At 30.6% G+C, this 14,044-nt stretch overlaps 1 protein-coding gene across 1 annotated transcript in view; it reads right to left on the minus strand.

The window, feature by feature from the left end:
• Positions 1-2,096: 2,096 nt before the first annotated feature.
• Positions 2,097-14,044, minus strand: part of LOC106457006 (ras-related protein Rab-11B-like) — a 17,006-nt gene continuing 5,058 nt past the window's right edge. The window contains 4 exon segments of the mRNA NM_001314133.1: positions 2,097-3,823; positions 4,150-4,230; positions 7,896-8,089; positions 12,463-12,658. Of these exon segments, the coding sequence (NP_001301062.1) occupies positions 3,681-3,823; positions 4,150-4,230; positions 7,896-8,089; positions 12,463-12,658 (614 nt within the window). The 3' untranslated portion in view covers positions 2,097-3,680.

Consider the following 14,044-nt stretch of genomic DNA (forward strand, 5'->3'; position numbering starts at 1 on the left):
AATGCTTTTGATCTTTATAATCTTACAGTTAATTGAAAGTTAACCAAGTTTTCTTAAAATAAAACCAGAGATATGGTATCCAGGTGACCTTTACCACTAAATTTGAGAAGGTTACTAGGAGTGTGAAGATTACTACACGAAAGTCACAACAGTTGAGTATGTTTGTTCTAATGAATGAGAATTAAATGATAGAATATCAAAAAAGGTAGGTAAGGCATAACAAAATGTTATAATTAGGACTGAAAAAGTACTGTCAATCATTTTTTGCAAAACACTAATACTTCCACATTGTGCACGTCTGTAAAACCTGTGCAGCTGCACGTCATAGATTTTAAGTCTGTCATAAATTGTATCATCTGGATGGAGCTACTTCAAAAGATTCAACCAGTTCTTGAAACAGCTGTGACAAAATGCATCAGACTTCTTAGAATTTAGTTGTTTCAGAAGTCAAAAAGTGTCTTACTAGAAAGTGTTAATGGCTTAACACTAGCTCAATTGTTTGAACTTTTACTAATGTACATGTGGTCCCACGTTCATATGCACACAAGAGATAGTTTTAATTACTATAGTAGCACAGAACATCTGCCTTCCTTTTTTTCAAGATATTTATTACAGCTTGTTAAGATGGTGAACACTATAGCCACATCGAAATTATACTTTTGTAATTTGTTTGCCAAAATTTTTAAATAATTGTATTAATTACACATTAAAAACTATGATTCTGTTTGAACCATACTTGTGTACTTGAAAAGTGAAGTATCCTTCAGTCATCTGGCAACAAGAAAATTAGAAAAATTATGTGCCTAAAATAAACCATGTCACAAGAAAGTGATGAAATAAAGCTACATTTACCATAATACAATACACAGTTTATAATATGCAGTGTTTCAGCAAGTAATACTACTTTTACACTTACCATAAACTGTTACAAAGCAAGAACTATCTGTCCAAATCATTTCGTATACAATACATTTCTATTTCCACTAACAAAGAAAACATGCAGTGTAAAACGAAAGGAATGTACTGTATTGTTTCCAAGTTGCAGCTAGAATGCAATAACATTCAAAACAACATAAAAGAACGAGGAACATAGTTTTAAGTGAAAAACTTCATAGTCAAATTTGCCTTATTAATCATCAATAATTAAATTCTATTGAAGGTAACTTGAACATTTAATTATTTTCCTCTTTAACCATTTTTATCTTTTCACTGTTTCCAGGATAAAGCATGCTTAGAATGACTCCACCACATAATAATAGAATCATCATGATGAACTAGATCGGGTATTACGAATTCATCTTGTACTACATTTAAGTACAGATGAAAATCTTTATCCTACTACATATAATGATTTTCCCCCAGTGGGATCTATTTTATGGACTTGCTACCACTTATGACTATCCTTTTTAACAGTAAAACATTTGTTGTGCAATTTGTATTACATTCTGCACTTTTTACCTGATTCAAATAAAAGTTACATAAAACAGTTGCATCATTTTTCTTTATTTATGCAAGGCTTCTGCAAAAAAAAAATACAATGGATTCCTGAAAGCAGGATATGAAGCTATATATTAGTAGTACAAAACTTTAAAAGTAATTCTGGGTAATACTCGTTACAAGAACCTTAAAGCCTTTGGGTGTTTATATATAATTACTACAAGTACAATATACATCTACCTTTGCATTTTTTTCTCCACAAATGTAACTGAAGATTGTATTATACAAGTAAATCAGTCACTAACCTTAATTCACGAGTTTGTATCTTTCCCAACTGTCTTAAACTTTTGCTTCATTATCTAAATCTTTTTGTTGTTGCTGTTTAGTTACATCTTTAAGTTCAGCATATTGTGTGTTATTTTCCAGGCTATTTTTCTATACACCCTTACAACAGGACAAGTATTGACAGCTACAACCATTATTTTGGCCTAATGTGTAGAAGTCAAAGTAAGCCTTTGATTACAAACATGTATTGAGAAGTAATAAAAAAAGTAATAGTGAACCTTAGTAAATAATACTGTTACCCAAAATTAGAAATCTTTCACTCTATTTTATGAGTTTACCAACACAGTACTTAAGAATAACATACAAGGTATAATAAATGAATATGAATTTTTATTTGACACCTAATTAACAAAGCCTACAAACAGATGAAACAATCAAAAACTTGGAAAACATGAAATCTGCATAAATAAGTAAAGTGTGTACAGAAGGTTGGTGTTCGGAAGTTTGTTTGGAACAATTTTATTTTTCTTAGACATAAAAGAAGTGCACATATTTTATATCACTGTCTGATACATTTAATATTCAGTAAGATTAAGCTTAAGAATAAAATACTATGTCACTGTCACCCTCAAAAACATCTCAATGTTTCTTGTTTTTAATATATCCTAAATACACTAATGTACAGGAGAGGTCTGACATTTCATGGACCATTCAAACCTAAAGAACTGCACATACTTTCAAGATACTGTCTTAAACTCCTCTATATGTAGCAACAAAGTGCCTGTAACACATAAAATACACAAGCTCGGCATAAATTTGTACACATCTCTATTAACAATTTCTTAAACATATCCACTTATGTGTAGTGACAAAAACATATCTTCTAACCTAGATTTGTCCCATTTGAATCACTAAATTTTTTATTTATGTGTAATGACAAAGCTGGATTATCTAGAATAGTTCCATCCCATGTGACTCACTAAAAGATTTGTTTCTCAGTTAAAACTAACAGTGTTATCCAAAGAACAAACCAAAATCTTTAGAGATTAGATAGAAATATGTTACTTCAAATTCACAAGTTTTTTTGTTGTTTTTTTATCAGTTGTACATAGTAAAAACTTTTATTTTATTCACAGCATTTCACCAGGTTTGCCTGGCATCATCAGGTGAGATACGAGAACTAAGACCGAATAATGCTTCAGAAATTTAAAAGAAACTCTGGGTAATACTCATTACAAGAATCCAAAAGCCTTTGGGTGTTTATATGTAATTAATGAAAATACAAATCTCACCTGATGATGCCTGGTAAACCTGGTGAAATGCTGTGAATAAAATAAACAAAAGTTTTAATACGTACAACTGATAAAAACTTGTGTGAACTGAAATCTTGATTTCTACAATGGTTTCAGTACAATTACTATTGAATTCAAAAAAAAAAGCAATGTGCACTAGGTATTTACTTTCTGATTTCATAATGACATGCACAACTCTAGTCATTATCAAAAAAGCCTGTTCAGTGAACTTGTTTCAGAGCTTCTTTAGCTATTTTCTAAATCAAAGTTCTCAACAGTTAGTCTAGAATAGAAGATTATAAAAGTCTCACAAGCAGCTGAAGGTAGTTATTTGTAAAGCTGCAGTGCAGCACATTTATAATGAAAGCATTACTAACACAAAGACGAGTGTATATAGACTGCAAGAATTACCCTGCAGTTCTACAAACACATGTACATTACAAATATAGAGAACTGTTCCACCAGTGATTTTTTTTTCTGTTTTAATAGACAATACAAGGAATTTATTTTCAACTTAAGAATAAAGTACAAGAGCTCTCTAAACAAGGACATTGCAGACTTATGGAATCTGGCAAATTTTGAAGGAAAAAAATCAGTTTGGCCACATATAAAGTTATAAACGAAAACAAGGGTGCACCATGGGAGTTTGAGACACAAGACCTTCATCTATGTCTGACAGCATTGTCTTTTACGCGTGTCTGAGCTATCAGTTGGGGCAATGGAAATTGCTTTCACATTGTCTCCTGATGGAGAAGGATCATTATCAGCATCATTTCTGATCTGCTTCTGGGATACAATTCGATAAATTTCTGGAAACAATAAATCCAAAGATAGAAACATAAAATGTTATCAGTTTCATAGTAGTATAAACTTCTTACACGATACCTTTGATTCAGTATTTGTTTAAGTACTGGTCTAGGAAGGGTATATTGAATTAAATTTCATTGTAGAGATAATACTAAAACATAAAAATTTTTTCTAAATTAATAAAGTATATATATTGTACGCATTTGTCTAGATAATACTGTTACTCTTAAAGCTTTTCTTAATATGTGATTCACCTATGTCACAGGCAATAAATAGAAAAAGTATTAAATACTTAACTTAATACACCACATTCATAATATTAACATACCTGTTAGAATTTGTTGAAAGGCAGCTTCCACATTTGTGGAGTCCAAAGCAGATGTCTCAATAAAAGACAAAATGTTCTTCTCTGGAAATAAATAACATTATAGACTTATTTATAAATCAAGACAAAAAAAGTTAACAAAAGTATATTACAACTAGTAAGCTCTATTAGTAACGTACACCAGTTTACCCATCAAGAATAACATAATGTCCATCCCTGCTGTCCCATCCTCTAAACTAAACAAAACTATCAATAAATAAATTTTTAAAAAAATCTTAAAGCCAGCCTTTATCATATATATATATACTTATCAAGCTTTCTCTTAAACTCACTTAAATGTACTGTCTCCACAACATCCCAAGGCAACCCATTCCAAAGGCCAACCATCTAAACAGGTCTAAAAACCAACACAACTATGTGATAGTCTAAAATGGATTCTTAAAGAAATTAATATATACAAAAGTTAGTGAAAAACTACAAAGAATAACACTGGTTTAACCATTTTGTTTCATCTACAGGTCTATGGACATGAGACTCACAAAATTACTGACTGCCTTAGAACTGCAGGAGAAGTAGCAAGATAATTTCACAAAAAAAACTAAACACCTGTACAACATTTTGAAAATATCTGAAAAGCAGGCAAAATGGAAGTGAAGTTTAAGTTTGATATATTTAGGTGTTATGCATGTTACTACAAATTCTTTGTGATAGTTAAACATTTTGTTATTTAGTCTCTGTAAATTCTAAAAAGCAAAATTCAGTGTGACAATACTTCTATCTAAAACCCTGCACCTTGGAATGACTACACTCTCTTCAATACCTTAAGACATTCCTTTTATCAGGAATGAAGCACTGTAGTTACAAAACATTTTATTAATTTCACGCCATTTTGTTTTTCTTCTTTCTCTCAATTCAAACAATCAATGCAAGTGTTTAGACTTAGATGGGACCAAAGGCAATTAGTTCAGGCAATACTATCAGGTGGTTGTTGATATCATGTGATCATTAGCATGCACTTGTTGCTGTGAAAGTAAGTAAATAAATATAGCCCCCATTTCCCAGGACAAACAGTAGTGAAGTTAGGTTAGTCACACCAAAAGGCCTTTGCTTATCATTGTATAGTCTTGTTGTGATGAGTAGATTAGACCTATTCTGAAACAACCTTCCTGGCCTATTGATATCACAGTGATTTTTTTTTTTTTTTATTTATTCATTGCAAGAATCCACCTAAGTTTTAGTTATTTAGTCTACTATTTTAATAATTGCACACATTGAAGTTTAACTTTAATAAATGTTATACAATAAAGTTTAATAATGAACCCTTTGTTTTTTTGTGTAAAACTGTATGTCTCGTACCATGACCACACAACCGACTCAAAATATTTTCCACAACTTTTCTATATCGGACCTGGCTCCTGGATCTGAAAATATTTGTTGAGGCCTGCCTTAAGAGTTAATCTATTCAAACTGAAATTAATATTTAATACTTTAAACAACAATTTATAACACTTAACTATAAACATTTATGGTTACTGTTCTTACTTTTTGAGGAATATGTAAAGCAAGATAAAATGGTCATTTTATATAGCTTTTTAAGAACAATTTGATGAAAGGTAAAAAGGTAAACCCAAATTCATCCATGAGATTAAAATGAATTATAACCTTCCTCAAGTTCAGCCAATTACATACTATTTTCCAAGTTATTTTCTGATATTTATAAAGTAAAATTAGAACTGCATATCAAGACTTCACTTTAACCAATATGTTATTGAATTTTGTCCAACAGTTAGGTTGTATAAGCAGATTTTGATACCGAATAAGTAAAAAATCATCATACATGGTTATTCAAAAAATCTAGAATTAAACTTGTATATAACATAAATAAAAACACGTAAACTATAAATGTAAAACCTGATTAAAAACTATTACCAAACAATATTAAACAATGACCAAGTTTTTACACTAATTAGTGAGCAAACTGGTTATTTCAATGTTTCAATGATTAATTAATTGGCAAATTCCACCAGTCACCCAGTTCTACTTACCAGTGAATAAGCATTTGAACTAAATATAAGTTTTAATAGTAGAGCATAAGAAAGATCTAAACATGTATACACACGCATAGCTGTATTACACAGATTTTAAAAACACATAAAAAACTATGACAAAATCTAAAACCAAAATAATTTGGGCATGTCACTTAATAGAGTTAGATGTTTTTCATTATAAACTACAATTACATTCACTAAAAGAGTAGTAACTGATAATCAAAATTATCTACCTATTATTAAATACCAATTACAACAAAATAGAATAAAATAACACATTTTGCTCAAAAGCTAATACAGCACATAACCAGGTAACATAGAGAGTGATGTGTGAATGGATAAAAACAAAAATACAGGATTTCAGAAATGTTCAGTATATTTAGAGATATTTGTTTTAGTTTGGTCAATCTCATCAATTATTGCCTACTTTAAAAAAAAATACATATACTTTACTAGTTTCAATTGATTCAAATCGAGATTTGTCTTTACTTAACCTTAGTCATCCTGGTACAGAATGTTTAACACCACTAGTAGCAATATGAAAGGTTTTTTTTGTGTGAAAAAAAAAAGAGTATGGTCAACTCTTGCTTCGTACAATTGATTGAGGCTTATAAAAGGGGAGAGTAGATGGACGTTTAATATAAAAACGAAAAAATACATTTTGAGCAAGCCTTTTTTCTTTTCATGTTAATTTTAATTTAGGAATGCACTGTGGCAGGCAGATGTTTAATAATCAAGTTATGAAGTACTACAAATGATATTAAGATAAACAACTATTTTAAGCACAAATTAAGTAAAAAAAAACAGTAACTAACTAAAATCAGTTTACAATATATCAAGTTAATTACCCAACTGGTTTCAATGTACCACATACTTCATTATCAAGGGTATCTTGTGGTACGTTGAAACCAGTTGGGTAATTAACTCTCTATATATTGTAAACTGATTTTATTTAATATTTTTTATTTAACTTGTGCTTAGAAAACTATTTGTGTTCAGAAATATTTAATGTTGTTTTTTTGGGGTCAACACAAATCTTTTATGTTCCTACCAGTATTCTCCAAATTTTCAATTTTTTTTTTTATATATTAAAATACTGAAAATTTTCTGAGGAAATTATAAAAAGTGCAAACCCCTAAATTTATTTTAATTTTTATCAGTATTTTATACAAAAACATAAAATATCTATTCTTTAACATTGAACAAGGAAAACTACGAAAAGATACTTTCTTCCTCCCACATATCCAGTCAGACATACAAGAATTTGGAATTATTTTCCACAGTTAGGCTTGCACTTATCCCAGGGCTAAGACAACCATTAATGTCAAGCCCTGTAATATGAAGCTGCTGTGCAAAAATACCAAAATACTCTGTGCAACCTACTCAAAACCTGCTAAATAATCACATTTTAGTTCTTAACAAAGATAAATTGACAAATTTCATTCAATCTTTATCAAAGTCAACAGCATTAATACAATGCTGTAAAACTGATAGTTTGCAACATGTAACTAAAGATAATCTATCATTTGTCAAGTTCAATTAGAATCTCAGCATTAGGAATGTTACATATTAAACAGTACATGTAGAAATGTTTAAATTCCACTTTTTCTTTTAACATGGAGACAGTGTATCCACAAAAACCTGTTTCCAAATATACCTTCTAAATGAGCAATGTAAAAAATAAACAAAATTAGTCCTAACCAGCAAATGCCCTGGCCTCATCAGTTGGGACAGCTCTCAAGTGTCGTAAGTCACTTTTATTACCAACTAACATAATAACAATGTTCTGATCAGCATGATCTCGTAGCTCCTTAAGCCAACGTTCCACATTCTCATAGGTTAAATGTTTAGCAATATCATATACTAGTAGAGCCCCAACAGCACCACGGTAGTATCTGAAAGTATACAATTAACAGATTTTTAGCAATGTTAGATAATTTAACATTAGACTTAAAATCACTAATTCAGATAAAAAGGACAGACATTTAATTTGAGGTTAGCTGGTCACTTTAATGTAAAATGGTGTTAAATAAAATAAAAAGTTCAATTTAATCTTTTCACAGTCTCTATAATGAAGTATTAAATACTTTGTCTTCAAAGAACTTAACTAATCATAATAAAAAAAATATTAGTTCAATGTGAAACTTCATTGTCATAAGGTAGAAAAATCTATTTGTTCATTAGTTTAAATTTATCAGTATCTTTTTGCAATGAAAAGTTCAAAAAATCAGTAAAAAGGTTGAGGGTATGATCAAAGTTTTATAACAGAATAATATATTGCAATTTAAAACACAAGGTGCCTTGTCCTTTTCAAGACAAGTTTTGTACTTGTAGCATAATGTTTTACATATCATAATTAATTTAGTACAGAGAATAAACTTGAGACTTAATTTTTTTTATATACCAATTTTTATGCAATGTGGAGTGGCTTATCCATCACTGTCAGTCCCAGTGACTACCAGTTCAATAACGTGTCGCAAATTCTTCAATATGACATGCTTCACTAACAGTACTACATACCATACATAGCACAGTAACTATAATTCTGTTTTTTCCCTGAGGAAACAACATTAACATTAATAACTTGACTGCTATAATAATGATACGTAGTTTAAGTAGTTGTAGACTGGTACAAATTATATGTGACTGTAATGGTTTTTTTGGAAGAAAATGATTAATACCAGTATATCACAATACTCTGAAATCACACTACATGATTAGATAATTGAAGTTGCTCAAAAACACTTGCAACACCTTTACTGAATGGCTACACACTAAGCTGCTCCCGTGAGTCTCATCACACTCCATTATCAGTGTGTCTAGGTCTCACAACAGCACAATGTATAACCATTATTCTATAGTATGTGTCACATGACCAAAACCCCAATTTACATAAACAACTATTGCAATCACAAGATGAGATATACTTACCAAGTTTAGTGATTAACCTGAATCATTGTAATTGGTTTACTGATACTAATGAGTGGTATTTGCTAAATGATTAATTGACAGCCCCATTAATCAATTAGTAGTGTTCCTCAAGTCACTGGATATATAAGCAAAATAAAATATAAAAAATTAGTAGCAGACACTGACAGCCAGTTGTCTTCCTTTCAATCAACAGTTCAAAATTACTGACAGTGGCAGACACCCTTGGTAGTTTTGCCATATCAAAGACAGTGATAGCAACTTTGGTGGCAAATGGAACTGAACCGGAAACTCTCGAATCACCAAAGCTGAACAAACTTGAATTTGAAAAACAATTATAAGGCTAAATAAAACTTGGCAGAGCACAGATAGTAATAACCAGAAATACTAATTTCAATTAGTTGATATTTTTGTGACAATTGATTTAATCATAATTTCAATTAATTGACCAGTTTACACCAATCCTTGTAATCACTGCTCATAGATAATTGATTAATCACTCAATTCTAAAAGCAGTAGCAACTTCCTCTAATACTTTTGACAACAAAATTCATGATCAAGATTCAAATGAAAGTAAACACTAAACTCTTGATAAACACAAGTATTAATGTTTTGAATTAATCTAAAAACAGTCTAAATGCCAATCTAGATATTGAAACCTTTATGCCAAAGCTGTTAGATTTTAATCAAGTTCTCCCAAACTTGAAAGTCTGAAACTATAATGCTGCTTTTACATACAAATAATAAAATGAATGAAAATATGAAAAAAGCTCATATATGCTGAAAGAAGTCTAGTAAGCTACAATCTTTCATTTATGTAATTTTAACAATTCCCCTGTTGCATACTATTAACACAGTTTTGTACAAATCATGATGGTCTTACACATGAAACTATTGTTAACAGCGAAGTACCCGATTTACTGTTGTAGTAATGTTCTTCCTTCGTTAGGCTTGTTCTTTGAAATTGATTAGTGAAAATAAGGTCAAGTCCAGTCGATGTAAAGGTAAGTAATTACTCTATCTATTCTTTAACCTTTAAGCTACTATCGCTTGTACATAGTTGTACTTATAGGCCTAAGTTTATATACAACATTTTCACTTTGAAATTCAGTAAAACTTTACTCACCAAATGGTTTTATGACTCATGTACAATTAAATAAACCCTTACAAGTTCAAGGATAATAGATCGAGTAACTGTATTTACACGATAACTAACACTGATCCAAATATTGGCAAATGACTGGCACTCTACCAATTGAAAAATTGAATGGTTCGCTACTAACTGTTTACTTGTATTTATAACTAATGTACCTCTCTAGATCTTCCTATTGTCACCAATAACAAATGAAAATGTCTCGTTATAAAGATAATCCATTACGAGTGTATTCGTGTGTATCTGTACCATCATGATTAATCAATTAGCAAATTCCACCAATAGCCCTGCTATACTAGTAATCAAAGCATTATTACCCTGAAATATGTTTTAACCGACTGCAGGATTAACAAGAGTTGTATCTTTTAGGAAAGCTATAATTAAGGTTATAAGTGATTAATCAAGTGTCTTGACTAAAACAAATGTTGAATGGAAAAATTTTATACATAAGTTAAGAACAGAAAAGATAAAAGAATAGTAATGATATTTTAAGCAATTTCTAAAGTAAAATAGTGCAAAGTAAACTTTTTACTTGTTTTACTGACAAAGAGTAGAAGAAATTCATGAGCAAACTAATTTCTTTAAAAATAAGAAGAATTTATATTTACTGAAGAAGTAGCTGATTTAGAAACGGTTTAAAAACTTTCTGAGTATAACACCTAATCCTGATAAAAATTATCCTAAAACTTTGAAGTTTAACAATAATCTTCAATTTTCTAATCTTTTAATGATTTTCTGATTACTAAATATTCACCACAATGATCCCTGTTTTTAAAACAATGAAATCAAATAGCAAAAAAAAACACAACTAAAGGCCTACTTCTACACACATCAGATTTGATTTCATTTGTTATCAAGGAGTTAAAGTTTACAGTCAGAAGTTATTAATAAGAACATTTAGAAAATCACTATTTATAGGGTCAGATACATAGAGAGGGGTGAAGGGTTACAACCCTCCCCTTTCCAATAGTCTACCAAACAGTCTGGGTTAACAGTTCAGTTTTCCTGATAGTCTCAAATAAAATCACTGTCCCTGTGGACAAATACAGTTTTTGTACAAACTAAGATGACCCTGCAACCTAATTTTTTTAAAGTTTCATGACCTGATCTTCAGAAAGTTCAAAATTACGAAGGAAGATGTTACATTAATTCTGTATAAGATACTAGTAGTCTTATTTGAACTTCTTCCTCAACATACAATTTTGATCCTTTAACCATATGAAGGATATCAACATTTTGTATAAAATGCTGAGACAAGGTATTACAATAATCTATTTAATAAGATTCAGTGTTTGTGCATGTCACATAAATCCTCCTAAACTGCTGGACTCACCAACTCCTAAATACTGCCAAACAATCATCTTGGCACCAAGATTTGCACAAAGGTAAAACTTTTCACCCATCCCCTTAGGGAGCATTGGTATTTCATAAAAACTTCTATGAGGATTCCCTGAAAGTGGACCCCACATCTGGCATTGATTTACATTAGAGCACTTAAATAAGTAGGCCTACTAACTACCATTCATAACTATGTTAAAGAAATTAAACTTGCATGAGAGTGGCAATGATCACTAATCTGAAAAAGTGCAAAATAATAGATCAAGCATTAAATTTACGTTATAGTAGCCCTGTAAATGTGGGCTATAGACCCACAGATTTACTAGTAAATGTACATGGTACAAGTTAGTTAAGCTATTAGAGCAGAATAATCAGAGGTGACTTGATTTGAGTGTTCAAAGTTGTTAGGTGTTAGACAATCTTGCTTCGGGTTGTGGAAAGAGAAAAACAGAAGAACTAATTTGAAGGTTAGAGATAACAAAGTGTAGATTTTAAAGTCCAGGTGCAAATTTATTCTTAAAAAAAAGTTATAAACTTGGCTAATTTTGTTTGCACACATATGTGCAGTTAGCTTGAGTAAGCCATGAATATTTTTTTTTATAAATAAATAAAAAATATACAAATCTGGTTCAATAGTGCATGAAAGTAATGTTAAAATACTATGGAATACCAAAATAAAAAAAGTAACCTTGGGGTATAATTCACTCTCCCCCATAATGTACATGTACTTGTATAACTAAGTACTCTGAGCTACACATCGTGCATTATTAATCTGTAATCAACTATTACTTCTGTTTCTCTGGAACTATTCATTACATTTCAACCCATAATATTAATAAAGTCACTTACGCACTGGTGATAGCTCTATATCTTTCTTGTCCAGCAGTATCCCAGATCTGAGCCTTAATTGTTTTCCCATCTACTTGTATACTTCGAGTAGCAAATTCCACACCAATGGTGCTCTTACTTTCCAAATTGAATTCATTTCTTGTGAACCTGGAGAGGAGGTTACTTTTTCCAACACCGGAGTCTCCAATCAAAACAACTGTAAAATGAACTCTTTGTACATTTATTTAACACACAAAACAGCACACACTATTTTATTGGAACTTCTGAAAATGCACAGCATGAATTCAAATTACATGTAAGCCATCAACAATCAAAGGTTGATCCAGCTCAAAAGTGGGGTAAATTTAATTTGTTTACATGAATACTCATTACACAATAAAAAAAAAATTAGCTTTTTCTTGTTGTTTCAGATTGTGTACTATGGGTGAATACTAAGTGTAATGATTCCCTATACATGCAGTGAATCAAATATGGTTGCAGATTGAGTAATATTTGCTATTTGTGACTGTCTGAACCAGATATTTTCAATTCTAAAAAATTTGTCTTTCACTAGATATCTGAGGACAGTAAGAAATATGCAAATACCTTTGACATTTTGAACCAATAGCAAACTTCTTGCCACTATATAACTGTATTGGATTATGGTAAGTTTATAATTTATACTTTAAAGCCATATTTATGAATAAATATTTTGTATTTGTGACCACACATTCATGATACATATATCGTACTCACCACCTGGCATATTTTATACAGCTCAAGTGAATATTTATGAATTTGAGGTTACCACACTAACAAAATTTTACAATGATGGATGCTGAGGTTTATCTGTAGAAGTTAGAGAAAAACTAGTTAATTAGATTACAAGATAGATGGGAGAAAGCTAAGGGTTGTTATTAATAAGTTCCAGTACAACTGTTCCCTTTTTACTAGTGAAGTGTCTCAGGTTCAATGCTTGAACTACTGATTTCCCTTATTCACATTAAGAATATAGAAAGGTATTAACTAGTAACGGTTGCTGATGACCAGAAACTCTGATATTTCTAGCTGTACTGAGAATGTTGAGATATTATAGAATGACTTGGATTAATTGGTAAGTTGGATGAAATTACACAGTTAAGCATGAAAGTTTAAATACAGTTCAATTACTTATATTGTAAGTAGAAGATCAGTAGCTGTTTGCCCATTGCTTAATCTAGGCTTCATTTGAAAGATTTGAAGCATCTCCTTCACCTGTAGAATATTCTCATTTTCAGCTTTACCAATTACTTTGAAAACACTGGGGATTGGGACCATATCACATTTACTTAAAACATGCTAAACAATGCTTAAACTATCTCTGAACCCAGGATTAGAGTATTCCTTTAAATAATCTCTACTGTACATGGGCTCACACTCTCAAATTTTGAAGAAACTATACTCCATAATCAACAGATTCTATCCACAAGTTCACCTTTAACTTGTGTTTAGACCATTAGTGAGAATTCAGAACTTTTCAAATTTAAAAATTGTATCCAGTTTTCTAAACATTCACAACGTACTACTATACTTAGTGACGATGAAGTTTTAGGTAGACACAAGG

The sequence above is a fragment of the Limulus polyphemus genome, unplaced genomic scaffold (assembly GCF_000517525.1).
Source record: "Limulus polyphemus unplaced genomic scaffold, Limulus_polyphemus-2.1.2 Scaffold280, whole genome shotgun sequence".
Lineage (NCBI taxonomy): Eukaryota > Metazoa > Arthropoda > Merostomata > Xiphosura > Limulidae > Limulus > Limulus polyphemus.